This window comes from Canis lupus, chromosome 8, assembly GCF_003254725.2.
Source record: "Canis lupus dingo isolate Sandy chromosome 8, ASM325472v2, whole genome shotgun sequence".
Taxonomy (NCBI): Eukaryota; Metazoa; Chordata; class Mammalia; order Carnivora; family Canidae; genus Canis; species Canis lupus.
The window spans coordinates 72,427,248-72,454,105 of record NC_064250.1 but is presented as its reverse complement, the minus strand read 5'-3'; the positions used below and the strand labels follow the sequence as shown (position 1 = coordinate 72,454,105).

The 26,858-nt window shown below is 69.8% G+C and overlaps 1 protein-coding gene across 4 annotated transcripts; it reads right to left on the bottom strand.

Annotated features, from left to right (window-relative positions):
* Positions 1 to 222: 222 nt before the first annotated feature.
* On the bottom strand, positions 223 to 26,858 carry INF2 (inverted formin 2). 4 transcript variants are annotated; one of them, XM_035719627.2, is made up of 23 exons: positions 26,702 to 26,858; positions 15,243 to 15,642; positions 13,365 to 13,480; positions 13,137 to 13,296; positions 12,681 to 12,714; positions 11,669 to 11,810; positions 11,043 to 11,184; positions 10,250 to 10,927; positions 9,733 to 9,878; positions 9,593 to 9,654; positions 8,990 to 9,092; positions 8,678 to 8,763; positions 8,262 to 8,362; positions 7,504 to 7,574; positions 7,291 to 7,398; positions 7,132 to 7,202; positions 6,385 to 6,505; positions 5,750 to 5,914; positions 5,528 to 5,630; positions 5,187 to 5,348; positions 4,216 to 4,821; positions 3,704 to 3,760; positions 223 to 1,143 (listed from the first exon to the last, which is right to left on the bottom strand). In XM_035719627.2, the coding sequence occupies exons 2-22, from the start codon at positions 15,631 to 15,633 to the stop codon at positions 3,705 to 3,707; spliced, it is 3,624 nt and encodes a 1,207-aa protein (XP_035575520.1). In that variant the 5' UTR covers positions 15,634 to 15,642; positions 26,702 to 26,858; the 3' UTR covers positions 223 to 1,143; position 3,704. The 4 variants fall into 4 exon arrangements, with proteins under 4 accessions (XP_035575520.1, XP_025298789.2, XP_025298787.2 ...); XM_025443004.3 differs by lacking the exon at positions 26,702 to 26,858 and adding an exon at positions 25,717 to 25,851; XM_025443002.3 differs by lacking the exon at positions 26,702 to 26,858 and adding an exon at positions 17,250 to 17,464.

The window sequence follows — 26,858 nt, the reverse complement described above, 5'->3', positions numbered from 1 at the left end:
ATGGTGCTTGGACACCTCGTAAATCTGAAGAGTCACTCCCTATACACCAATGGGGGCCGAGCCTCCTGTAAGGGGTGTGCTCACCTCCCGCACCGGGGTCTGCTCAGCACCCACTCGGCCCCGGGTGCTCTGTGAGGCAGGCAGCCCCCCCCCACTCCCCATACACGGCACTGCCCCCCCCCCCCCCACGTTCGCCCGCCGCTCTGAACGCCACGCAGCCACTCCCTGGGCCAGCTCTCCTTTATTGGTCTGAGCCTCTCCAGACGCCTTGGGCTACCTCTCAGCCCGGGGGGGTCGTGGCCGGCTCCCCGGAGGAGGCGGCGGGGGCAGGGTGGGTCACTCCGTTGACAAGGTGGCCAGGCCCTGGCCGTGGCAGCGAGGGTGGACGCCCGGCTACCTCAGGGCTGGATGTACCGGGATGGGGGCCAACTCCGTGGGATCGCCCGCCGGTCTGCGGAGCAGGGGGGCCGTGGCCTGTTTGTGCGGATGCTGGCCAGCCCGCCCCTACCCAAGGCCCTAGGGTCCTCCCTCCCCCCCTCCCACGCACCCACGCACAACTCAGCTACCACAGAAGAGCAGAAGTGCATACGCAATCCTATTTCAGTTAAAACCCGCTCTGCTCCAGCGCAGCTGAACAGGTGGAGGGGCAGAGCGGGAGCAGGGGGCCGGGGGCTGGGGCCTGGGACGGGGCGGCGGCAGGGTCGGGGGCTCCCGTGGCTTTGTGGGGAGAGGGCTCGAGGGCCGGTCTCCAGAAGCATCCGGGGCCGCGCGGCTGGAGGCCTGTAAGCTGGCGCCCTGGGGACAGGCCCCTGCCCTGGGGACTCAGCCCGCGGGCAGCGCTGTGGTGCATGCGGGTGCAGGCGCGGCCACGGCATTCAGGAAGCAGACCGGGGCGCTGGGGGCGTGCAGGCTGTCTGGGAGGGGCCGGGGCCGGGCCCTGGGCCTGTTGGGGTCTCGGCCAAAATGCCCCAAGAAGCTGGGGGAGCCCCATGTCCCTGGAGGGTAAGGCACAGAGTTTTGGTTTCCCAGGGGCCCGGTTCCAGCCTGGCCCGGGGGAGCCCCACTCAGCGGCACATCCGGTGACCCAGTGCTGGGGGGCCAGCCGCGGGCACGCTCACTTGGCTTTGGGCTTAAGGCTGAGGCCTGCGGGAGCGAGAGGAAACGGCAGCGTTAGCAGGTGCGCAGGGCGGGCTCTGGACGTCGTCATCATCATCGTCACCACCACTGCCCCGTGGCCGCACAGGTTCCCCCCGACCCCAGGCCTTGCCCTCGGGCAGCAAGACCCTTCCAGGTGGAAGGTGTGGGGACGACCCCCAGCCAGCTGGCTCCTGTCCACCTGCACCTGCCCGGGCTGGATTCATGCCTGCTCTGTTCCCGCCCCCCTGCCCCTCCCCTACCTCGCCCCTGTTCTCTCTCCTCCAGCTCAGCTCTCCCCCTCCCCGTTCTCTCCCCCACAGGCTCAGCTCTCCTCCCTCCCCCTTATTCTCTCCCTATTCTCCCCTGCTCTCTCCCCCTCTCCCCGCTCAACGTTCCCCCTCCCGTTTTCTCCCCCCTCCACTCCCCCCCAGCTCAGCTCTCCCACCACCCCGTTCTCTCCCCAGCTCAGCTCTCCCTCCTCCCCCCATTCTCTCCCCCCAGGCCCAGGCCACACCACCTCCCCTCATCAATCCCCACTGCTGCGTCTCCCCACAGCATCCTCAGCTGCGTCCTGAGCAGCCCCTTACACTGGAGGCCTCCTGACTGGTCTTTTCCCAGCTCGGTCCTGAGGGCACCAGAGCCCACCCCCACAGTTCCCTCCACCCGCAGCCCTCCCCCGCCAAGCCCTGTGGCCCAGGGCTCAGCTCTTTCCCCCACATGCCCCCTGTGGGTCTCGAGCAGGCACAAAGGTCACTCATCATCCAGAGCAGGGTTTTTGTCTGCACACCCCCCACCCCCCGCCCCGCCACTGTGCCAGGATCCAGGGCAAGGCAGGGCCAGGTCACTGGCTGTGGGATAAATGGCCCGAGCGCCTCCTGAGGTGTCATGTGTGTGCAATTTCTGCCCCAACACAGTCCGGAACCCGTGGGTGGGGGCGTGGGATCCACCCGAAGTGAACGTGCCTTCCACGGTTCCAGCGCACATGGGACAGAGGCTGGAGGTGTGGTCCCGGCTAGGATTCAGTTCCCCAACCCACAAAGGGTGACAGGCCTGCCTGAGGACGCCTGCCTGGGCCCTGCTGGGGCCTGGGGCTGCACCTGACAGGCCTGGGCCCGTCCTGGGGGAGGGGGAGGGGCGGGGAGAGCAGCCCCCTTCCTAGGAGGAGACCCCAGGTGGGCTCAGGGGCCAAAGGGCATGAGTCCCTGGCTTTGAACTCCTTCAGGGAAGTTGAGAGCAATGCAGCAAATGCTGATCGTCACTTTGCTATGTTTTGCTAGTTGTGGCTGCTTCAGGATGAAGGGTACGTGGTGTTCACTATGATCTTACAAGTTCCCTGTCAGGTGTCAGGGTGAAGTTTTTCCAAAAAAAAAAAGTTGAGGCGATAAGGAGGCTGGGATTCCTTCCTCCTGCCCCCAGCTGCCGGGACGGTGGGCCGGGGCAGGGGGGCGAGCGTGCAGCAGCAGACCCCGTGCCGGGGGACTGGGAGCCACCGCCCCCCGGGGCTGATCCCTTTGGGAGCACAGACCCGTGCTGGGCACACGGATGGTTCACTGGGCAGCAGCCACATGTGGCTGCCGGCCCCCCAGACCCCCAGACCACACGGCCCAGCGTCCCCCACACCCACCCAGGACCAGCCCCGATCCCGGCTCCTAAGGGACCCACCAGCGCCATTCCGGCAAGTGCACGGCTGTGTTTTATGCTCAGAAAGCAACCCCAGAAGCAAACTCTGGAGCTGAGGTTAAAGACTATACCCAGCAGCGCCCCCGACTTCACCCCTGCCCTTGCCTCCTCGGGGCACCGCTGGACCTGTCCTCTGGGTCCAGGGGGTCAGCACAGCGCGGTGGCACCCAGCCGGATGCAGGTGGGTGGAGAACCAGGCGGCCCCCCAGAACGGGATCTGCGCTCCAGCAGCACAGTCCAGAACACAGTAGGGACCCCAGGCCTCCGTCTGCATCTGTGAGCCTCTCGGGCCACGTCAGGGGGCACTGATGGTCCTGCCCATACTCGGAGGGCCTGGGGGGCCTGGCACTGTTGCCCAGGACGTGCCTACAGATCCATTTGTGGTCCCGGCTGCCAGGGAGAGGGCTGGTGGCCCGCTTCTCCCTGGCAGCTGGCCCTGGGACTGTCCCTGTTCCTCACTCCTCCCCGGGGGCTCGGAGTCAGGAAAGCTACAGGTCAGCCAGACTGCGTGGGACAGGGGCAGCCTGTCCTGCTGGGCCTGGGAGGCCAAGCTGCCCCTGCCCTCACGGACCCCGCATCCTGCTCCCTGGAGGGCGCCCCAGGTGGTCTTGCCCGCCCCGCCCTCTCAAGGCCCATCTGCCTGGCACATCTCTGAGGTCGCACCTTGCCACCGCGCAGACACCAGCTAAGCAAGGCTCCCGCCCTTGCAGACAGGGAAGGGACGACAGGGGGCCAGGCGGGTCCCACCACCAGCGGCAGAGGAGGGCAGGGCTTGCTGACAGGCCCAGGCAGGCTGGAGGAAGCCAGGTTAGTGCCCGGGAGGGGCTGGGCGCGGCCCCTGCCTCTGCGGCCACCGTTAGTGCGCAGCGCCAGCTCGAGTACGTACCTTACTGAATCACACACGATCTTTTTGTTTTATTATCATCAGGGTCAGGGACAACCTCTGCTTTCAAATAAGAGAAATGCACTCAACGGCCTACTCCTAGACTACCCTGAACTCAGAGCTGGGGCCGGCGACCTGGCACTCGGGCTGCGTGGACGAGGAGCCAAACGCGGCTGGGCCTCAGGCAGCCCCTGGCTCCACGCCCGGCTGCCACTCCCTGCTGGAGGCGGCGCAAAACGGGGGTTAGTGGCTTAGGGGCGTGGGGACGAGGCCAGCGGCCCCCCCCAGAGCTGCCCCTCCCAGGTGCGTAAGGGTGGCCACCTCCTCTCCTGCAGGCTGTGGGCACGTCCCGGGAATCACCCGCTCTTGGGGGGCAGGGGAGGGAACGTCTGGGCTGCAGCACGAGGCTCAGGGCCCCACCGTGGGACGGATGAGCCCCGACCACACGTCAACGCCTCCCAGCAGGGCCCTGCTTCGGGGGGACAAGGAATGATGGCAGGGGAGCCCCGAGTTACCTTCCTGGCTCCTGGAGGGGCGCTTCTTCCTTCGTCTGCCCATCCGCTTCGAGGCCTGTCCCCGGGCGCTGGGGAGAGTGCCGGACCCCGAGGAGTCCGTGACTGCGTCCTCAGAGAACGACCTGTCCAGGGATGTGTCCAGCGCAGAGTCTGGGGCTGTGTCCTCCTGGTCCCCATCCCTGTCCCCGTCCCCGACAGGGCCTGTGGCGGGGGGGTCGGCGCTGCGGCCGCGGGCGGCGGCCTCCTGCGGGGCCCGGACGGTGCTGTCGGCCTCGGCCAGGCAGACGCCCCGAGGGGCTGTGGGCTCTTCAGCGTCTTGGGCCCCGGAGGGCTTGTCACCCGAGATCCTGAGAGGCTTCAGGGCCTGGGCCCCTCCCAGCACCACTGGCCAGGCGCCCTGAGGAGGCGGGGGCCCCTGGGGGTCCTCGGGGGCCAGGAACTCGCTGGCATCGGTGTACCAGGAAGAGCGTCTCTCCTGGGGCCCGGGCCCGCCGTCCTCGGGTGCGTCCACGGCGGGCTGCGGGCTGGGGGCGACGGCGTCCGCGAGGTCCAAGCCCCGGGGATCGGAGGTGGGGCCGCCGCCTCCCGCCGGGCCTCTGGCGGCCGCTGTGGACACAGGGCAGGACCGGCGTGGGCGGGCCCGGCTCCCAGGCCCCGACTCGGGGTGCGCCCCCGGGGGCTCCGTCCATCCCAGCCCCGCAGAGCCGCCTGGCCCGGGCCTTCCCGGGGGCCTCCAAGGGGGGGGCTCCGGAGAGCGGGCCTCGGCGTCCAGGGTCTGCCCACGGCGCGGCCGAGCCGGGGCCGCGGGGCCTGCTTCCCCCGGGGCAGCCACGCAGAGCGGAGCACCCCTCCCGCAGGCCCGGGCCGGCCTCTCCCGCCACCGCAGCCCGGAGCCCCGGGGACCCGTGTCAGAGGCCCCCGCCCCCCGGCCCCACCCCTCGGGCAGCGCGGGAGGCGGGAGAGGGTCTCACCAGGCGCCCTGTCCCTCGGGGGGTCTGCGGCGGCCGCCTTGCTGCCCCCCTCCGCGTCCCCTCGGCCGCGGGCCGTCTTCCGCAGCTGGAAGCCCTTCCTGATGTCGGCCAGCAGGGCGTCGATGACACACACCTCCTCCTGCTTCCCGACGCCCCTCCTGACTGAGAAGCCCGAGACCCTCAGAGATGCCGTGGTCCCTGGAGCCCACCCGGCTGACCCTGAAGGTGACCTGGGGGGGTGGGGGCCACCGGAGCCTGGGGTCGGGGTCGGGGGAGCGGCCCACGTGCAGACCCGGCCCCACGAGCCCCCCCGCCCCCCGGCCTCCCGGGCCTGGCCTCACCAGGCTTCCCATCCTCGCCCCGCGGCCTCCGCGCCTCCTCCTCCGCCAGCTGCTGCTTCCTCCTCTCGGCCTTCGCCGCCTGCTCCTTCCGCTCCTTGTTCTCCTGCGAGGGGGACACACGGAGCCCGTGACCCCCAGCCCCCGAGGGACGGCCGGGCCTGGCGCCGCGGGGCCATGCCACCTGCAACGCCTGAGGTCGGCGAGGGGCTGCGGCCGGCCCACCTTCAGGGCGCGGATGAAGAGGTCGCGGAAAGTCTTCATGATGCCAAACATGTCCTCCAGGGACAGCTGCTGGGCGTCCTCACACAGGTAACTGGCCAGCTCTAGCTTCTTCTGCTCGATGGCCTGGAAAACCTCATCTAGCGCCCGGGAGGCCTTGATGATGGTCTGGGGGCGGGGGGGCACGGTCACAGCCCTGCGGGAGCCCACAGTGGTGCCACCTGCCATCACGGGGATGAGGCCGGGCTGCAGGAGGGTGATGGGCCACCTGCACTGGCCCCCACAGGCAGCGGCGTCTGGCTGGGACCAGGAGGTCTGGATACTGGGGTCCCTGGGATCAGGGAAGCCCCGCACTTATGGGACCTACTCTGGGGACCGAGGACAGCAATGCTACCCTCCTGCAGCACCCCAACCCTGGGGTGGTCTTCTCCCACGCTCACCTGGCCCTGCCTTGTTCACTAGCCTAGCCTGGCACAAACCCTGCGGGGCCCCCGAACCCCCAGACATCATTGGGCACTGCCTCCCCTGGCCCAGACCCCCACCCCGAGGTCGTCGGGCACTGTCTCCCCCGACCCAGACCACCCCCCACAGGTCACCGGGCACTGCCTCTCCCAGCCCAGAACCCTGCTCGAGCTTGCCTGCAGGCGCTGGCTGTACTGCTCCTGCACCTCTGGAACAGAGGAGGACACCTTCCGCTCCATCTCCAGAAGCTTCTTCAGGTTGCTGCTGGACTCAGAACGGATGATCTCAAGATTGATCCTAAAACATATCCCAGAACCAGGTGGGGTCAGGAACAGCCGATATCCGGTCTTGTGGGGCCCATGGGCGTCCTCAGCCCGCACACCTATGGGGACAGTAGGGGACACTAGACTGCACCCCTGCAGGTCACCAGAAGCAGTCAGAGCTCTGGAGAGGGCCACGTGGTGCCGGCGACGGACAAGCCGGGACAATGACCCAATGCTTCAGCCTGACTTTGGCTCTCAGGCCTGAGAACCCTCTGTAGCAGCATGTACCTGCAGTTGGAAGGTCTAGGCCACCCTCCCTGAGTTGTGCCCCCCGGGCTCAGTGACCCCACGGACGCAGCCCCACCTGCCCCGGCCTGTTTCCCCATCCGTACAAGGGGAGTGGCACAGCCTTCCCCGTGGGCTGCTGTGAAGATCCACCGTGAACAGAGGCAGTGTCGGCCTAGCTCCTGGTGTGACTGTGACCAGGTCACGCCCTACGTCTCCTGGGCCTCGGTGTCCACCCAAGGTCTATCCCGAGGTGACAGCATTCTCTGGGGCAGGGGCTCCCGGGGGCCCAGGGTTGTGCTGCGGCCATGAGGCCCATCCTGGCCCAGCCACCTCCCAGGCCAGGACCAGAGGGGGGCAGGGCGGGGTACCTACCCTGCGGCCTGGGAGGGCTGCTCCAGGTCCCGCGGCAGCTGCAGGAGGTCCGGGTGGCTCTTCTCCGCCTCCTGCAACAGGACGTGTCCCCTGAGCGCTGCTGTGGCCACACCCTGGCCCAGGGATGCCCGAGCCTCAGGGGCCACCCTGAGGACCCACCTCCAACACGTGGTGCAGCAGCGTCACACGGCTCTGCTGGGACTTGGTCTCCGTGAGCTTCAGCAGTGTTTGGATCTTGAAGCCATCGGCGTCCCCCGTGTGGCTGCCCTGCGAGGGGCAGGGTGGGCAGTGAGTGCCATTGAGGCTTCGGGAGAGGGAAGTGGGGGGTGGGAAGCAGGAGGGGATGGGACGAGCTGGGGCGGGCCCACTTACATAGTTGAGGAAGTTTCCAATTTTGAGGATCAGCTGGCAAAAGACGGGCAGCCGGTGGCTGTTGAGCAGGCCTGTGGGAGGGCGCCAGGGCTGAGGGGGGAGGGTGCTGCGGGTGTCTGAGGCTGTGGCCCGGGGGTCTCAGCGTTCTTCACTCCCCTCCCCTAGGCGCTTCCCCCAAACCCCTCCGAGCTTGGTCCAGGGCTGGGCAGGAGGGCTGGAACCCCCTCCTGGTTCAGGGGCTCTGGAACCAGGTGTGCCACTCTTAGCACTCACTGACCCCTCACCACCCGGGGGCAGACGACCCCTGCCCCTTCCTCTGGGTGACGCTGCTGAGAGCAGCCTTCCTGAAGGTCATAGCTGTGGCCTCCCGGGTTCTCAGCTAACTGTCCTTGGGGCTTCGGGGAGGGTGGTCCTCCTGGCTCCGCCGCCGAGATGGGAGCAGACGTGTGTCCCTGCCCTGGGGCTGTGGTATTTTCCTGCTCATCTCTCATTTGGAGAAAGCGGTGAGTACAGGTGTCCCTGAGCACATATCTGTGTATGCACGCCTGTATCTGCGCACGCCCATGTGGCTGCGTATGCGTGTGCACGCGTGTATATCTGTGCACATGCAGCCGCGTGTGTGCACCGTGTGTCTGGATGCGCATGTAAGTGCACAAGCTCGGTGTGTGTCTTAGAGCAGGGACGTATCTATGCGGGGGGAGGCCAGCAGCCACGGGCCCCCTCCCTGTCCTGGGGCCCCAGGCTTGCCCCCCACTCACTGTTGCAGGCAGCAAGTACCAGCTGGGCCTTGGGCTGCACCATGTCCAGCACGACGGCCGTGCCCTCGCACAGCAGCATGCACTCCACCCGCAGCTGGTAGCTGGGGACACAGCGGGACGTCAGCGGCTGGGCCCCCACCTGCTCTGGGCCCGCGGCTCGGGGGCTGCTCACAGGCCGGGTCCCGGGCCGGGTCCCAGGGCGCACTCAGCAGGCCTGGGTGGGGCCCCGGAAGAGCACCAGGCAGGGCTGTGGCCTCCCAGCGGGGCGCCCCTCCCTGCCAGAGCTGCGGGTGCGTGAGCGCTGAGTGGAGCCCCCACGGAACGGGGTGCACGGCCCCACTCTGTCCCCGGGTCTGGGCCCGCTCCCCCTGCCCCTTCCCCACCACAGGCCCCGGGGCCCAGGCCTGCCCGCTCACCAGGGAATGGCCAGCAGAAGGAGGTAGAACTGGTCGGCGTTGGCCAGCTTGGTCCGCTCCTCTGTGAAGGAGCGCAGGTTTTCAATCTGCGGGGAGGAGGCCACTCGTGGGGTTCCAGCTCCCAGCCCGTCCCAGGGAGTCCCCCACTGCCCAGCACCTGCATCTACCTGCTGTCACCACCGTCCCCTCATGTGCGGCATGACAGCTCCCGGTGTCTGCCCACTGAGGCCCCAGGCGGGCCGAGCTCCCAGCTCCCAGCGCCCCTGCTCCTGCCCTTGCCGGGGAGCCCCCAGGGCACTCCCCCCCACTCACCTCGTGCTTCTCAGGAAGGAGCTTGAGGAGCTGCTTGAGAACCTCCACGTCGAATTTGCTGGTGTCCCCAGCCTGGATCATTGCAGCGACGTCCTCGTTGGAGCTGCAGGAGAGGGGGCGCGGTGGGGGTGGGGGCAGAGGGAGTGCAGCGGCCTCCTGTGGGCTCCCGGGGACCCCGCCCGTCGGGACTGCCCTCAGCCCAGGACCCCTCTGCTGCTCACACCCGTGAGGCTGCAGGGGCCCAGCTGCCGGGGGCACGCAGGAACCAGGCTGGGGGCTGAGCACCACACTCCCAGTCTGCACCCTCTGCCTCCTCCTCCCAGGGGGCTGCTCAGGACCGGGGCACGCCGGCTCACGCATGCCCGAGAGCTGCAGGGAAGGACTCGGGGGCTGGGAGCCCCGCCCGCCTGGGGCCTCGGCTTCCCGGGGTCGGGGTGCGGGGTGCGGGGTGCGGGTGGGACGGCTGGTCTCCAAGGCCCGCCCGCGAGGGGGTGTGTACTTCCCAGGGCGGCCTGCAGAGGGCACCGTGGAGCCCAGGACGCCGGGGGCGTGGCCGGGGGCGTGGTCAGGGGCGTGGCCGGGGCGGGGGGCGGGGCCTCTCACCACTTAAACTGCTTCAGGAAGATGTTGAGATGCAGGCTCTTCTTGGAGTCCAGAAAGGTGACCTGGAAGACAGCCCGCCGGCGTTGGGACGTGCAGGGCGGCCAGGCCCCGGCCCCAGCCCGGCCCCAGCCCGGCCCCACCTCCTTGGGCTCCTTCCTGGCGGCGGCGGCCGCCCGCTCCTTGGCCTTGGCCTCGGGGAAGCAGAAGAGCCGCTCGATGCTGCAGAAGTCAGGCTCCAGCACCAGGGCGCCCGGGCAGCTCAGCGAGGCCCACATGGAGCTGTGCTCTGCGGACCAGGTGTCCCCGTCAGGCTCACGGCCACCCCGGGGCCCGAGAGCCCCCGGCCGCCGTCCCCCGTGGCATGTGCAGGTGCCATCCAGGCCTTCCAGCGGCCCTGGCCGTGACCCGCTCCGAGCATCTGCGCCCAGGGCCTGGGCAGCGCAGGGGCGGCATCGGAGGCACACCCCGGCTTACAGCGGTGTGCACGGGGGCGGGGGGACCCCACAGGGTCCTTCCAGCGTGACCTCTGACCTGTTCTCCCCAGTACCCAGGGCTACGTCGGGAGCAGGGACTGAACTGCCGCCCTGGCTGGTAGCAGGGGGACACAGACACACAGGGCCGGGCCCCTGCCCCCCGCGGAGCCTGGGGCGCCCTCACCTTGCGCCACGTTGGACGGCAGCTTCTGCCAGTTGAGCTTCTTCATGCGCACAGTGGGAGGGTTTACTCGCCGGTGGCTGGGGACCCAGGCAGAGCCCAGGCCCGGGTCCCTGTGGGGCACGATGATCTCCTCCTCGCCGCCACCCACCGCAGAGGAGCCAGAGGTACCCGGCAGGGGTGGGGGTGGAGGGGCGCCCATGCCAGGCGGTGGAGGTGGGGGTGGGCACCCCGGGAGCGGCGGAGGTGGGGGAGGCTGGGCCCCACCAGAGACAGGCAGTGGGGGTGGTGGAGGGGGTGGGGGGGCTGGGGCCCCCAGGCCTGGCAGTGGGGGTGGTGGAGGGGGAGGGGGAGGGGGAGGAGGCCCTGCTCCCAAGCCAGGCAGTGGGGGTGCAGGGGGGATTGGGGTGGGCGCCTGCGGCTCCAGGCCCTTCGGCTCTGGGGCAGTCACGCTGCTTGTGCTCTGGACGTCGACCACGTGCCGGCTGGTGAGGTCCGCCTCGGGCTGCTGGTCCTCCACGCCCGGCTTCGGGGCGCCGCTGTTTTGGGGCACGCTGCCCCTCCGACTCTGGCCGAGGTCGGCCTGGACACTCTTGTGGGCCTTGTTCAGGGGACTTGGGCGTGGCCGCCCCTTGACAGCCAGGAGCCGCTCCACCATCTCCTCTAGGGTACACTCCTGGACTGTGGGGGGTCGGGGTCAGGGCCCAGGTCAGAGACGTGGGTGCGGGGCGGCGGAAAGGCCTGCTCACTGCCCCCGGGCCGAGGCCGGGAGCCCCCCCGTGCCCCGCCCGCTCACCATCGCTGGCCAGGAGCACGGCCCGGTTCACCAGGCTCTCCAGAGCCTCCCAGAGCAGCTGGCTGGAGGGGAGGCCGGGCTCCAGGTAGAGCAGGCCCTGCAGCACGGACAGCAGCTGGGCGGAGGCCGGGGAGCAGCTCACCTGGGCGCGGCGGAAGAGCGGGGGTCAGCGGCCGTGCCCTTGCCCGGCGGGCTGACAACGGTGGGCTTCCGAGGCCGGGACCGTCCCCGCTGTCGCCGTCCTGGGCCTGGTGAGGGGCCGGAGCCCGGGTTCCCTGACGGCCACGCTGCGGCCAGCTGGGGTTGGACAACTGTCCGTGCCGGGCGCTGCCCTGTGCTTGGAGGGACGCCGCCCAGCATCCCTGGTCTCTGCCCACCCGAAGCCAGCAGTACCCCTGCCCACCCCAGATGTCTCCAGGTGTCCCTGGACGCCCCTCGGGGACACGTGCCCCCTGGCTCTGAGGGACAGGAGGTGCCAGCCACGGAGGACCAGCTGGACCAGACGCCGCCCCCCGGCCCCTGCAGCTCCCTGACGTGGCTCCCGATCTGGCCTCAGTGCTCCGGCCGCGGTGGGTCTGCCGGGGTCACAGCCTCTGACCCCGGCCGGGAGACAGGCCCCGGCTCACCTTGTGGAACACAGAAGCGAACACCTCCTGGTGGCTGTTCATGTTGACGCCGCCACAGACCCGCAGGAGCTCCTCCTCATCCTCCGCCTTGGCCTCCTCGAAGGCCTCCAGCTGGATCAGCAGGTCGGCGTCCTCCAGGTCCCTGGGGTGGGGTGGGGGGCACAAGCTGAGGCTGTGCCCCACCAGCCGCCCCCCAACCTGGCACACGTGCAGACGACCCGGGCAGGGCTGTGCTGGGCACGCGGCCACTGTGGCCAGGATGGGCGTGGCTGGAGGTCACCAGTGCCCCAAGGCCCTTGAGAAGGGGAGAGAAAGTTCTCACACCTGGGGGGGCAGGCTGGCAGCTTCCCAGCATGCAGGGGTGCTGGGAGGGCAGCACCCACACCACATGGAGGGGTCCGCTCTGGCCTCTGTGAGGGGCAGGCCTTCCGGCCTGGGCAGTGGGAGCTGCAGCATGCACGGGGCCCTGCACCTGCCGCTCACCTTGGCCTGGCCGGTGAGCGGCGCCCCTGGCGGCAGGGCGGGCCCCTCTCGGCATCTAGCAACCTCACACCCAGGCTCCTCCTCTGGGCCCCCCACGGCCCAGCTGACCGCCCCCACCCAGGAGAGTGCACCTCATGGGGCCCAGGATGGGGTTTCACGGCTACGTGGGCTCCCAGGCACCACCAAGTTTGAGTTTCAGACAAACAGCAAATGATTTTTAGCCTAAGTGTGTCCTATATGACATCTGGGATATACTTGCACTACAGGAGGGCTCTGCTGTCCACCTAACTCCCACTTAGCGGGCCGTCCTGTGTTGCACCTGGCAAGCCCGGTCCCTAGGGGCAGCTGCCAAGCCCCTGGTTCTGCGGAGTGACCCATCAGGCAAATCGTCGTCACTGGGACCTGGGTCCACAGGCTGGGCCCACTGGGGCTACTGCTGCAAGTCCCCTCCTGCCCGTCTGGGGGTACTGCTTGGGACCCAAGGGTCTCAAGGTGAGCCTGGCTTCAGAGAACAGTGATGCCGACTCACCGTAGCCGCGTCAGAATGTCCAGCAGCTGCAACCCTGGGAAGGGACAGTGGGGTGAGTGGCCTTGGGCTGCTCTGGTCAGCTCCCACCCCGGGCCGCTTGCACCTGCTCCTGCCTTCCTCTCTGCTCTTGCCCTGGGCTTACTGCCACCCCCAGGATACCCAGCCCAGGGGGCAGGAGGGGACCCTGCCATTCCTACAGGTACCAGCAACACTCTGGAGGGGACACGCAGTTGTACCCACTCAGTGGTCACTGCCACCCCTGGCAGGACAGCACTGGGGGGTCAGCGTCACATTGAGAGCCACCCCCAAAGGCCCCGAGTCCACCAAAGGGAGCAGGCGGGGGCAGCTTCCCAGAGACCTCCCCTGGGGTCCTGGAGGGGAGCGCGTGGGCCGGGTCAGCCAGGGGGCAGCAGAGGCAGAGGCACAGCGGGGCCTCCGGGGGGCGTGTGCGGTCACCAGTGAACTCCCCGCGCAGCTGGGTGCGGGTGCGGAGGTCCTCAGGGCCCAGGATGATGGCATTGATCACACTGAGCAGGGTGACGACATAGGGCACGTTGTCGCTGTCAGAGAGCTCGTTCATGATGACGCTAAAGCGGTACTGCTGGTTGCACACCGTCTGCGGGGTGGGCAGGGGTCAGCGTGCGCCGCAGGCCCACCACGGCCCCAGGCGCCCCCGAGGCTCACCTTGTAGTGGTCTAGGGCGTCCAGGGTCAGCATGTGGCCCTCGGGTGAGTAGATGCACAAGGCAGCCAGCAGCTCGAACACCTGCTTCTTGACCATCACGTTGGACGTGTCCAGAGCTGTCAAGGGCAGGCGAGTCTCAGGGGGATCCTTCGATCCCAGGCCTGGGCTCCTCCTTCTTCTGTCCCCCCCAACCCTGTGCCTGGCTGACCTGACTCACACTTCACCAGGAAGGGCAGGGCCTGCAGCTGGGCTCCAGGGGGCGCTCTGCACCAGCCCACTGGCCATGTCAGGGTCTGGCCTGGCTTCTAGGGTGGGCTGGCCTCGGGTAGCTGGGCTCTGGGGGTGGGCTGGCCTCAGGGGTGGGCTGGCCTCGGGGGTGAGCTGGCCTCAGGTGGACTGGCCTCAGGTGAGCTGGCCTTGGTGGGCTGGCCTCGGGGTGGGCTGGCCTGGCCTCTAGGGTGGGCTGGCCTCAGGTGGGCTGGCCTCTGGGGTGGGCTGGCCTCTGGGGATGGGCTGGCCTGGGAGGGGGTGTGGACTGGGCCCTGGGGTGGGCTGGCCTCAGGTGGGCTGGCCTCGGGGTGGACTGGGCCCTGGGGTGGGCTGGCCTCGGGGTGGACTGGGCCCTGGGGTGGGCTGGCCTCAGGTGGGCTGGGCTCTGGGATGGGCTGGCCTCGGGTGGGGGTTGTGGACTGGGCCCTGGGGTGGGCTGGCCTCGGGGTGGACTGGGCCCTGGGGTGAGCTGGCCTCAGGTGGGCTGGCCTTGGGGTGGACTGGCCTCAGGTGGGCTGGCCTCTGGGGTGCTGACCTGCCTCTACTAGGGGACCAGAGAGGCAGGTGCCACAGGGAGGGGCTCGGAGGCGGGGGTCTCTTGGGCTGGGCCGCACTCAGAGTGGCCCCTGCTGGCCCTGGCCCCAAGGCCCACACTGGCACAGCTCCCCGGGCTGAGCTCCTGCCTCCCACCTCATCCCCTGAGCTGGGCAAGTTTTGGGGGTGTCCTTTATGGGCCTTGCTGAGAGGCCACAGAGGAGTCTACATGGGCACAGCCAGGCCCGGGCTGCATAGGACAGGCCCGAGGTAGCCTCTGCCTTGCTTACCCACACGGGCACTCGCCCACCCACGGGCCGACCCACCCGCGCTCCCCAACAAAGCACCAAGCATCAAGGAGATGCGGTTGCTGCCAGAGAGCGGCACAGCCTGGCAGGCAAGGGACGCACAGTGACCTCTGTTCACTCAGGGCCGCCTGAGGTCACTCCCACAGGTAGAAGACAGAGCAGCCTGGGGAGACTTCCTGGAGGAGGTGACCGTGACTCAGAACTTAAGCAGTCAACAGGTGCACGAAGGCAGAGAGCAGCCTGAGCCAGAGTGGCGGATGGGTGCTGGAAGGCGAAGCCCCCCGGGGGTGGGAGCAGGGCACGGGCAGGGTAGGGGTGTGGGGAAAGGGGGAAGAGGACGCCGCCAGCCGCCAGTGCTGGCCAGAACTGCAGGGCTGCGGCCCGCGAAGCTCAAGGCGCTTGGGGCCAGGGGAATGTAAGCGGGGCTCCTCAGGTGGACTCAGGTGAGCCTGGCTGCCAGGGCCTGACCAGGGTGGCAGGTTCCGGGGCGGAGGGAGGGGTGTAGGCCGGAGAGGGGGGCAGGGTGGGGCAAGGCCAGGCGAGGCCACAGAGCAGAGGGGGCAACCAGGTGCAGCGGCTGGACGACCACGGCTGAGCTGACCCGGAGGTCTTCTTCCTCCAGGAAGCCCTCCCTGCCTGGCCCGTGAGTCCTCTCTGTGACCCCGGCCCTCCCTCGGCCCTCCCCGGCCCGGAGCCTCACCCTGACCGACCAAGGGGGCGACCGCGCCAGCCCCCCCCCCCCCCCCCGCGGCGGGCCGCGGCTCACCCAGGGACAGCTGGCGCACGTAGGCCTGGTTGCTCAGGATGTACTCGATGCCCTGCTGCGAGTTCATGACGGCGCGCACGCAGCTGATGCAGGTGAGCTGCAGCAGGGCGTCGGCGATGCGGGCCACCCCGCGGCCGGACAGGCGCGCCAGCGCCTCGAGCAGCAGGTCCAGGCCGCTCTGCTCCAGGAACTGCACCATCCAGCCGCCGTCGCTGCCCTCCAGCCGCTTGCGCAGACCCGAGTAGTTGACCACAGAGGGCATCTGCAGCAGCCGGATGCACAGCTCGGGGTCCGCGCTCTCCAGGTTGGCCTCCGTGGGGTCCGAGTCCTGCGGCCCCAGCTTCTCTTTCAGCGCCGCCCACTTGCGCTGCGCACCTTCCTTCACCGACATCCTGCCGAACTGCAGGGCGGGGGAGGCGGGCGTGAGTCCCGGGTCGGGGGGGTGACGGGGGCGCCCCGCCGGTGGAGGGACGGGGAGAGGCCGGGGCGCCAGCGGGGCAGTGTCCTCGGTGTCTCCCGCCCCCCGCCGCACGGGGTGGCCCTGCTTCCCGCTCACCCCAGGCCTGCCCTGGGGGCAGGGGGGGACGCTGTGCCCTGGTCCAGTCAGGGCCACCACTGCCCACGGGCTTCCCCTGTGCCGGCCAGGCGCTCCTCCCCACCCCCGACGGCCGCCACAGCGGCCACCGCCCCCTCCCCCCCCCCCGTCCCCCCTGGGTACTAGGAACACCACTGACCCAGCGGTGACGGTGACGATGCAACAAAAGTGGTGTCTCTGGGGCTCCCTCCCTTATCTCGTCCCAGAGCACTTCCCCTGCCCAAGGGACAGGGTCAGATAGGGACAACAGGGTGCGGCAGGTCCAGACCCTGGGCACTTCTGGGCTGCCCAGGCATCGGGCGCGTGGCCGGGGAGGGGGCTGACCAGTGCCCACCCCGATCGCGAGCAAGGCCCGGGCCCCGTGGGGAAGCAGCCCGGACAGGCGGTGGCCTCTGGGGCCCTCAGCATCCCTCTGGGCCGGAGGACCGGGCGTCCCCCTAGGCCGAGCATGTGCAGCCTCAACAGGTGTGACCCCTACCCTGCATGCCCCTGAGCACAGGCCTTTCCCCAAGGAGGACAGGCCGCTGAGCCTCTGTGCCCTCGCCACACCCACCGAGTGCCCCCCCCCCCCCCGCAGGGCCCTCGGCAGTGACGCTGTCCTCAGCCACAGCCCCTGGGGCCTGGCCTCACGGTCAGGGGCAGCCCAGGCTCTCCTGCAACCATGTATGGCTCGGGTCTCGTACTTACCGTGAGGAGGGCAGCTCGGAGCTGCTGAGACAGAGCCCGGAGGACCACTGCCTCGTGCCCCGGGCCCGGCCCGCCACCAGCTCCCCGGCACCCCGGCACCCCAGCACCCCAGCACCCCAGGGATACAGGAGAGAAAGGGCCGTGGCACCTACAGCAGCCAGGTCACGAGCCCACCCCCAGCGCTGGGAAGCGCAGAACGGAGCCAGCCTGGACCCCAGTCAGGGGGAGGCTGTCCAGCCCGGCCCCGCTCTCGGGGCTGCCCGACCCATCAAGTTAGGGGGCATCTCTGAGTGTGGACAAGAGCCCAGATGCCCATCGCTGGCCCGGCCCGGGGTCCCCAGCGCCCACGGTCGGCTCTCCTGGAGGCCCCGCACCCCCTGTGCCTTGGGGAGCTCTTGGGTATCGTCCCCTGTGCTCTCCGGGCTCCCCATACCCCAGGCATGCGATGCCCTGGCACTCCAGCAGCCCCTCCTCTGTTCGCAGTAGGTGCAGGCCAGGAGCCCAGCCCCCACCCAGCCCCCCGGGGAAGCGGCTCAGCAGGCTGCGGGTCCCGCGAGGGCCCCACTGTCCTCACCGGGGCCTCTGGGAGCACCCGGAGAGGCAGTGGGTGTGGGCATCGCTGCAGCGGCGTGCCGGGTGCCCGTCAGCCCTCCCTGTGACCCCATGGCCTCCCCTGTCCCTCTCAGGCCTTGACCCTCTTGCCCCCTGCCCCACCACCCACTCACCCAGATGCGCAAGACCTTCCGGCTGCCTCTGCCCACCCATTCCAGGCCCTGCCTCGGGCTGCCCGGCGCGCTGTCCTGGCTTCTCATCACCGCTGACCGCTGAGCCGCCCGGCTGCCAGCGGTGGCTCCGCACGGGGACGCTGCCCGGGGAGAGGGCCGCTCCCACCAGCATGAGGAGCACAGCGGAGGGGCCTCTGCTCACACTGCCACCCGCCGTGGGTGCTGCCGCTTAAAGACGCAGCCAGGACTGACCCTGCCCTCCCCGCCCCGCCCCCGCCCCACTGGCCCAAGTCCCTGTTGCCTTGGCACAGGCTGAGCAGCTGGAACTAGAACTCTCCCAGGCCGGGCCCCCAGCATCCTCCGGGCCTTCTCTGGCCAAGAGCCCCAGGGGTCCCTGGCTGCAGAAGACAAGCTCCTGGGCACAGCGTGCGTGGGCTAGAGCGCCCCGACCTGACACTGCCAGGTCCTCTCTGCGCACCCCAGCCCCCAGGGCCCCCTCGGTGCACTGGGGGCTGGGACCAGGGCAGGCGGAGACCAGCCCCCTCCAGCTGCTCGTCCGCCAGGGATCCTGAGCTGTGCGCCCTGACTCTCCCAAGCTGGTCATGCCCCTCCTTGTACACATTGCACACGTGCACATACCCATGCACGTGCGTGTGAACACACATCATGTAACACGTACACACGGACGTGACCGCCCCACACACACGCACATGGCGTTACACGTGCATCGCAGGATGCACAGAGGCACCACGTGCGCACACCGCACGCCCGCGTACGACACCGTGTGACCGCAGGAACAATCCCCGCTCGGGGACGGGACGAGAAGGCAGCCGGCGCCCCCTCCCGCGGCCTGCAGTCGCTGCCAAAGGCAAGTGCTGGTGCCGGATCCAAGCGGCTCCGCGGGTAAACAGCCCTTGCCTGTTCCCATGGGGGGGCGTTTGAACGTTCCTGCCAGGAGCCCCCGAGGGAATCAGGCATTTGCTGCTGTCGGGAGAACAGCGTGGGGAACAAGCCTTCCCGGCGACACCCGGGACCCGCGTGGGAGGCAGGAGCCAGACTCCTGGGCTTGCTTGTGCTCGCGGGGAAGTCACGCTGCCCTGGGCTCCCCGGCGGCAAAGGGACAGCTGCTGTGGGTTCCCAGTGGACGAACGGGACCCGGGAGCAGGCAGTGAGCACCCAGGAGCACCCCGGAGCACCCCGCGCTGCTGTAATACCGTCCACCGCCTCCCGGGGCCAGAGCGCCGGGCTGCAGGCCAGGCCTGGCGCCCAGACAGGGCGCGGTGGCAGGGACCCTCCCAGAGCCGGCCTGGCGGGGCGGGCCGCAAGCTCAGGAATGTGACCTCGGGGCTCCCCACCCCACGCGGGGGCGGGGCCGGCCTGCCGGGGGCGGGGCCTGCGCAGGATTCCGCATTTCCAGAGCCTTTCTTGCAGTGGGCACCACCTGCTGAAAAGCACGGACTGTCTCCCAGGGTCCGAGTATCCGGAGACTCAGACCCTACCCCGACCCTGGGGGAGCTTCAGCACCCCCCACGTGCCCCGCAGGCAGACCGTGCCTCCCCCTGCACCCGTGGAACTCGGATGGGCAGGGGTCTCTGCAGACGAAGATGCTGGGGCTCAGACATGAGCGGCACGTCCGTCCCCCGATGCTTCTCAGGGGTCAATCTTTTCTGCACTAAAGTGGGGCTCCCGCTGCAGGGGGTCATGCCTCCCCCCCCACCCCGAGAGCTCTCCGGGGTCAGCCCACTGGCCGGGGTGTGCTGCTGGCCCATGCTCAGCCAGCCCACGTCGGGGCTGCCCCGAGGACCGGAGGAGACCCTGCGCTGGTCACCCATCTGCTTCCTGCCCACGCGCGGCCGGCCCCGCACAGCAGCACCGGCCGCTCCATCCGGGCACCACACGCCCAGGCAGCTGTGCTGTGCTGACTCATGGGAAACCGCCGCCCCTGCCTGGCAGTGCTCTGAGTGTATTCACAGGGGGACGGGGGGCACAGGGGCACGGGCGAAGCTGCCCCCCCACCCCGACCTCAGAGTCCAACCTCTGCTATGCAGATGGGGAAACAGCCAGAGAGGGAGCGCGGGTCCTGGGCATGGCTGCTGGGCGGCCCCGGCCTAGGTCCCCTGGGCCCCCTGGGCTCTGAACCGTGTGGTCGGGTGCAGACTCCCACACTAAGTGCCACCGCTCGGCTCCGGCGAGGAAGGGCTTTGGCCTTCTCCTAGACCCCCGCGAGGGCTGCTGGGGGGACTGGGCCTAGGGGTGGGAGTGAGGCGTCAGGAAGACACAGGCTGGGGACCTGGGCCCCCGGAGGGGGGTGGGCTGCTGTGGGGAGGCGGCTTCCCGGTGGCCCTGCCAGCATCACACAGGGGCTGGGGTGCTTCTGGGCCCAGAGCCAGCGAGGGCGCGGGGGCGGGGTGCAAAGAGGGAGCTTGTCTTCCTTGGGGAAGGCGGGTAAAATGGCAGGAGCGGGGTTCCGGGGCTGCCACACTGTATTTTTAGCTCCAAATTTTTCCACTGCCTGGCAACCCTTGTATTGTATTTCCAGCAGCAATTCCCTGGAGCTCAGGGGCAGCCAGGGCCCTGCGTGACTGGGGGAAGCCCCTGGAGCCGAGTCCTCCTCTGGCTCCCCAGCCCCGGCTCCCCTGGGCGTCCAGGGCTCGAACCACCTTCCCCACCAGGCTGTAAACCCTCCAAGGACTCGTGGGGCTCGCCCGCCGTGGGCGCCTCCCAGGTCGGGGTGCTGTGCACAGTGGGCCTTGGGTAAGGACCAACCACCCAGTGCCTCCCCGCCGCCCACTCACCCACAGGCACGGAGCACAGGGCCTCGGCTGAGGGCGCTGTCCTGGTTACCTAGGGGTACCCGGCCCCCTGTTGCCTGCCGTCGCAGGTCCCAGGACGGCCAGCAGGGCCTGTGTGTCCCGAGGCCTCACCTGGCCCCGCACCCCCACCCCGTGGAGGAGGCCGGCCAGGCCACTGCGGCATCGGGCAGCAAACAGAGGGGCTGCCTGGGGGCGGGGGGGCATCAAGACTTCCACAGCAGCGCTGAATTAAAAACAGAGACGGGAAGTAGGACACGGCGCCGTACCGTGTGGGACTTCAGCCATGCAGCGACACGCCACGCAGGACACACGCCCAGACGCCAGCACAAGTTGCGTCTGGGGTGAATGTGGTCATTTTCATCATTAGAAAGAGAAAAAGAGCAGAGACAGAAAAGGCCCACCGTCCCTAGGGGACCTGGGCTCGGGTGGGGGAGCCGGCCACCAGCCCAGGGCGCCGGGGGGCAGGGCAGAGCCGGCGCTGGGCTCCCTCCCGCAGCGACGGGGAGTGGAGGGGGGTCTGGGCTGGCGGGTGCTGAGCGCTGGGAGGCCAGGCCTGGGCTTGGGCCACTGGCTCCAGGGTCCAGGGGCGGGTGGGGTGATGGCAGACCTGGGGCGCCCGCACGGCCTGTCTGGTCCTCCACGGTCCCACCCTCCAGGCTGAGGACGAGAAGCGGCGGAGGGGGCTGCCCTGGTGAGGAGGACACACCTGGGCAAACAGGAACCCCCGCCCCAGGGCACATCCCGGGCTGGGCGCTGCGGGCTGCACCTCCCGGGAGGGCTGGGGGTGGTCTGGGAGTCAGGGCTGCTGACGGGGAGGACAGGAAGGGCGGCGGCGCCCGCGCCAGGAAGCTGAGCTTTCGCTTCCACCTGCTGCGGCCCGGCCTCCGCCTCCCCGCCGCCGAGGGGCACGGCCCGCGGGCCTCCCTGGGGGTCTGGGGGCATCTGCAGGGTTCTGGTCCTGAGTCTGGCGGCCGGCGGCGGGCAGGGGCCGCCCACCCTGCGCACAGGAGAGTGGCACGGGGGGCTGAGCCAGTCGCGGCCGGATGCTTGAGGGGAGCGATGGCTGCAGACCTGTGGTCGGGTGTGGGGGAGCGCGAGGAAGGTGGCGGGGCGGCGGCTGAATCGGGTGCTGCTCTACCGCAGGCACCTGGCCGCGGCTTCCACCCGCAGGGCCTCCAGTGGCCGCGGAAAACCTCGGGCTGGCCGCCCCAATCCCTCCTCCCCGGGTTCCGGCCCCCAGATCAGAGGCAGCGTAGAGACGCCTCCTCCGGGAGGCCCTCCGGTGTCCCTCTGTGTCTCTCTCCGTGTCTCCCTGCTGTCCTGGGAGGAGGCCTCTTGGGCCTGGGAGGACCCTGATGCCTGCTCGCGTAGGCCTCAGGCTTTGGGGTGGGGCTGAAGTCTGCCCCCTGCCTGCCCCAGCAGTCCTTGCCCCTGGCCCCGTCCCACATCCCAGCTGGAGGCCGGCGGGTGAACAAAGCAGTGGATTGAGGGGGGAGGGGCCGCCCGGCTGTGCCAGGGGCCGTGGGGGGCAGGGGGCAGGGCACAGCTCAGGTTCTGGGTGACATCAGGCTCTGCCGCTGGCTGGCTCTGTCCCCTGGACTTCCCAGGGCCCGGGTTCCAGTCCCCAAGTGGGGATGAGCTGCTCAGCGCCAACCCAACCCATCCACGGAGCGCCATCGGTCAACCGGGCCCTGGAAATGCCAGCAAGTACTGTGCCCACTGCCCCCTGTCCCCTGTGCCCGCCGCCGCGCCTCCTCCTCCTCAGCCAGGCTGCCGGGGGCCCACACTGAGCTGGGACGCAGGCCCGCTCCGTCCCTGGACCCCCTGGCTCGGCAGCCTGACCCGCCAGGTGAGCAAGACCTCGGCGTGCAGCAGGGGACGCCCCGAGCCATTCCTGGCCAGTTGCCTCCGCCAGGCCCATCGAGGACCTGGTTTTCTCATCTCTGGAGTGGCCAGGACGTTCTCCAGGGGTGCACCTGCCGGCTACAGGGCCTGCCTGGCCTGCAGGGTCCCTCCCGGGCTGCGCCCCTACCCCCACAGCAGCCTGGGAGCACCAGGCAGGGCCCTAGGTGCCTCCAAGAGGGCAGGAGCCCATCTGGGCACGTGGGGCTCCTGTTCTCCGGCGCTCACGTCTGCACACGTGGGAAGGTAGACACGGACGGGCAGGGGAGGGGGCGTGCCCTCCCACCTCTGCGGGGTGAAGAGCAGACGCCGGCCTCCCTGCTGTTGCGTGCAGGCCGCCGAGCCAAGCCGTACTTGGGAGCAGAAGTGGGGACCCGGGTGGCGGGGGAAGCAGGCTGCACACTGAGGCCACACCCAGGGCCCAAGAGGACCCAGGACCAGGCGCAGATGGGGAGACCGAGGTCCTCTGACATAGGTGGCCAGCCCACGCGGGCATCCACACCCACGTCCACCAGCACTCAGCAGGGCCGAGGTGGAGCTCAGAGACCCCTGCCCCACGGGCTGCGTGTGTGCGTGAGTGTGCGTGAGTGAGCGTGTAGGGCAGACTGGGCGCGGGGCCAGTGCAGGGAAGCCATCACCCAGGGCCGCGTGTGTGTCCGGAACCGGCCTCCTCCGCCCTGACCCACTGCGCCCTGGGCTAGCCTCGAAGGTCAGGCCTCAGTGGGTCTGCCTCCACCTCCCCAAGTGTTTCCCGACTGGTCTCCCACCCACGGAGGGCTCCAGCCTGCAGCCCTCAGCAGCCCTGGCCACCCACCCTGCTCAGTCGGCCCGGGCCACCCCTGTGGGAGCAGGGGGCCCCGGTCCACCCTCCCACCTCCCAGCCCCTCTTCTGGCTCGGGCCCAGCTCACGGGAAGGGGGGCGGTGGAGGGTGCTGCAGCAGCACACGGGTGGGAGGGGACCCCGACCTGGGCGCCAGGCATGAGGTGGGGCTGGGTGGGAGAGTGGCCATGAGGGGGGCGGGCAGGAGACGGCACTCTGTCCTCAGGTGGCCCCAGGGGAGTGGCCTCTGTGTGGTCTCGTCATCTGGGCACCCGAGACCTCTGTGACCACCCCACACTGCCGGAAGGGCCGCCGGCCCAGGGGTCCAGCTCAGCAGGCCTATGGCAGCCACCGGGTGCCCCGGTGCCTGCCCCCTCCCCTGTTTGGAGCCCCGGGGGTGCTCCCAGGCCTGGACCACGCTCTCCTATTCCCAGACTGGTCCAGCGCCGCGACCCCGAGGGTCCTGTGATGGTGCCGAGCGACACGGGGACAGCCTCGGTTGCCATGTGCTCCCCTGGAGCCACCAGTGCTCACCCTGACCCCTGTACGCCCGCCCTCTGGCCCACCGGAGCAGTGAGGGGAGCATCGAAGCAGATGCACACAGTAGGGGCTTTATAAATGCATCCTGCCAAAACGGCACCACTACAACCCAGCAGCTCTGTGCCTCAGTTTCCTCTTCCTGAAACAGATGATGACCATAGGACCCAGGCCTGGCTGGGTAGGCGCCAGGGTCGGAAGCCGTGGGGCGGGAAGGTGTGACAGGCTGGCTCAGTCCTTCGCTCCTCTGCACACGGACCCCGCTCAGGACGCCGCTCAGGAGGCCCGGAGAGCCCGCGCACCCACCCACTCCCTTCCTTGAGCACCCCTCGGGAGGACAAGCAGCAGCGGCCCCTCCTGGGAGGACAGGCCCCCCGCCCCCCTCTCCCTGCCTGGCTGGGGAGGCGGCTGGCGGGCACCATGAGAGCTTCCCTCCACCTCACAGTTACCTCTGCGGGCGGGGTAGACGGGGCAGCTGTGTGGACAGACCCCACACCAGCTCAGGACCCGGCTGTCCGGTGTTCAGAGGTGGGCGGGCAGGACCCTCCTGACTAGGGTGAGGCTGGTAGGCGGCCACGTGTCAGAGCCTGCTCTCACACCTCCAGTGATGGGGAGCTCATCCCCTCACATGCACTCCTTCCTCCCCAGTGGGTTGAAACCAGCGTCCTGGTCTCGGACGTCCAGGGGCTCCCAGGCGTGGTGGCTCTGTCTGGGGACAGCCCGGAAGAGACCGGCTCCTGCCTGGCCTCAACCTTCCAGTCCTGGCCTTTCTCCCCTAGACTCACTCCTGTTCACTGTCCCGAAATCGAAGCGGACATGCCTTTCCCAATCCGCTGTGTCCACTGGGCCTTGACCCATGCAACTACTAGACACCTGCTGTATGCAAGCCCACAGTGCGGGAGGGAGCCAGGCAGCCGAGTCAGGCCGCATCCCTCCGACTGGGGGGGGCTCTGCTTTCCGGTTCCTCTGGGTGCCCCGGAGAACCCTCCGCCCCAGTGCAGAACCAGGCCGGCGCCCCCCGCACCCACAGCAGCGCCCCTCTTCACAGCAGCCCTAGGAACCCGCTAACTTTTCCAGCCTGGAAAATCACTGCACTTTGATGAAAGGCGAACAGGGTGTACGTGAGGTTAGGAGCGCCCGGGGGCCGGCATGTGAGGTGTGTGCAATTAGCTCCGACAGCTGTCAGCACCTCCACAAAATGGGGGGGCTTCACCTGAGAGTTAACTCTCTGCGGGAAAGCAGCGGAACCCCGGCAGAGAGGCTGCCTGGGTGCATCCCAGCAGGGCCGCCCCCGGTCCCCTCGGTCCCCCCCAGCAGGGCCCGTTGCTCCTGGGCCGAGACGAGGATGGGGCCGGGGCAGCGATCAGCGGGCGGTTATTGCCCCGACTTGGCTTTTTAAATCGAGAGTTGATGCCGTCCTGGTGAGGGAGTCTGGGGCCCCGGACCCCAGACCCGGCACCCTCTCCCCGCAGGCCCCCTGTCCCGGGCAGCCCCGTGGCGGGGCTTTGAGGCATTTGCTCTGGGTGTCTTCCCTGCCATGCCTGAACCCTGTCCCCATCCTTCAGGTGCAGATGGGGAAACTGAGGCCCAGAGCAGGCAAGCGTCCTGCCCAGGTCCCACAGCCTGGGGAAGCAGGGGTGGGGCTGGTGGGAAGAAGGGAAGTTCCCAACTCCAGCTCCCCCGAGGGTGTGTGTGCCGGACCCAGGCAGGGCCACCGCCCTCTCGGCCACAATGACTCCTGCGTGGCCAGCCAGGACAGGGCACTAACGCCGTGGTCACCAACGGACGTCAGTCACCGTGCAGCCCGGGGCCCTGGGTTACAGAGCCTCCAGGGCAGGCAGACAGCAGCCCCCCTGCGCCCCCTGAGCTCCCCAGGAACAGCTGGAGGCTGATGCAGGCACCGCGGGTAACCCCCCTTCCTTCCTGAGGTCATGCTCATCCCGGGGTCCCTCCTCGGGAAGCGGGTTCCGGGGTGGGGGAGCGCACAGCAGCCCTCCAGCCCCACCCGGGGGCCCCGGGGCAGCGATGGGGGCCCGCGCCCGGCCCCGCGGACACCACGGACACCAGGGCGCGGGCGGGATCGGGCCGCCGACCCGGAGCCGAAGTTTATTTTCCCAACTGTGGCTGATCCGCGGTCAGGGGATGGAGGTGGCGGCCGCGGGGACGCGGAATCCAGCCCCCACCGGGCGGGGCGCGGGCCAGGGCGCGCGGGCGGCGTCTGCGCGCGGGTGGGCGGCCCGGGGAGGGGGGTGGGGGGGTCCCGGGGTGGGGGCGACCGGGGGGGCCGCGGCCAGCACGCACCCCGCGCCGCCCCAGGCCCTCCCCGGCCCCAGAGCCCCGCGCTGGGACTCAGTTTCCCCGGCGGCTCCCGCGGGGCGCGGAGGCGTGGACTCACCGGGCGGGGGCGCGGCGCTCGCTGGGGTCGGGCCGGGTCGCGGCTGCCGGGCCCCCGGGCTCCGCTCGGCTCGGCTGGGCGCGCTGCGGGCCGGGCTGGGCTGGGCTGGGCTCCCTCCGCGGGGCGCGCGGAAGAGGAGGGGCCGCCCCGCCCGCCGGCGGCCACGTGGGGGGCGGGCGCGGCCCGGGGCGGGGCCGGGGGGTCCGGGGCTCCCCGGCCCCGCCCGCGCCCTGCGGGTCTGGCTCCTGGCGCGGGGATGGCGCTGCTGGAGCCGCGGAGCGGGGCGCCCCAGACCTCCCCGTGGCCGCCCGGCCCCGCCCGCGCGCGTGTCCCCCCCCAGCACCCCTGCAGCGAGCTGACGGCCCAGCCACAGGGCTCGGGGCGGGGGGGGCCCTGCAGACGCGCATCTGCCCCCCACCACGTCCGAGGACCCCTGTGGGAGACCTTCCCCGCCCCTGCATGGAGAGCACCGCCTGCCCCCCCCCCTCCAACCCGCGGCCGCCTCCGGGAGCGCCCCCTCCTCTTGCCCTGCCTCATCAGGCCCTCCAGACTGCTGCACCCTGACGGCGACCCCGACCCGCCCCCGCCCGTAGCAGGCTCGGAAACCTGGCTGAGTCGCTAGGGAGAGGCGGCCCCCAGCCCTGGAAGTCCCTTCTGATATCTGACCCTCATTGGAGCTCACAGGGAGCCGATGGCCCCAGGCCTGCGGGCTGGGGGAGGGGGTGGCACAGGTGCGTCAGGGGCAGGTGGGGGCAGAGCCCTGACGCCCGGCCCCAGCACGCTCAGTGTGAGTCAGGCCGGGACTTGCTTGAACTGCCAGGTCCCACCTGTGAAGGAGAAGGACGGCAGCCTCTAAAGCTCGTAATTAGGGCAAGAGGAGAAGATGCGGACCGAGCAGCCCCGTCCCCGGTCTTGCCTGACAAGCCTTTCCCCAGACCTGCGGTGCTCAGGCCCCGGGGAGGCAGGCGGGGTGGGCAGGACTTACCGCGGGAGGGCACGGTGGGCAGAGGGCAGGGCACCGGTGCAGGTGCCAGGGCCGGGCCCACGGGCTTTCTCAGGCTCACTCCTGCTTCTGCCCAGGACCGCGTGCCCGTTCGGTGGGGACAAGGGCTGGCCTGTAAATACCCGCTCCCAGGGGCGTG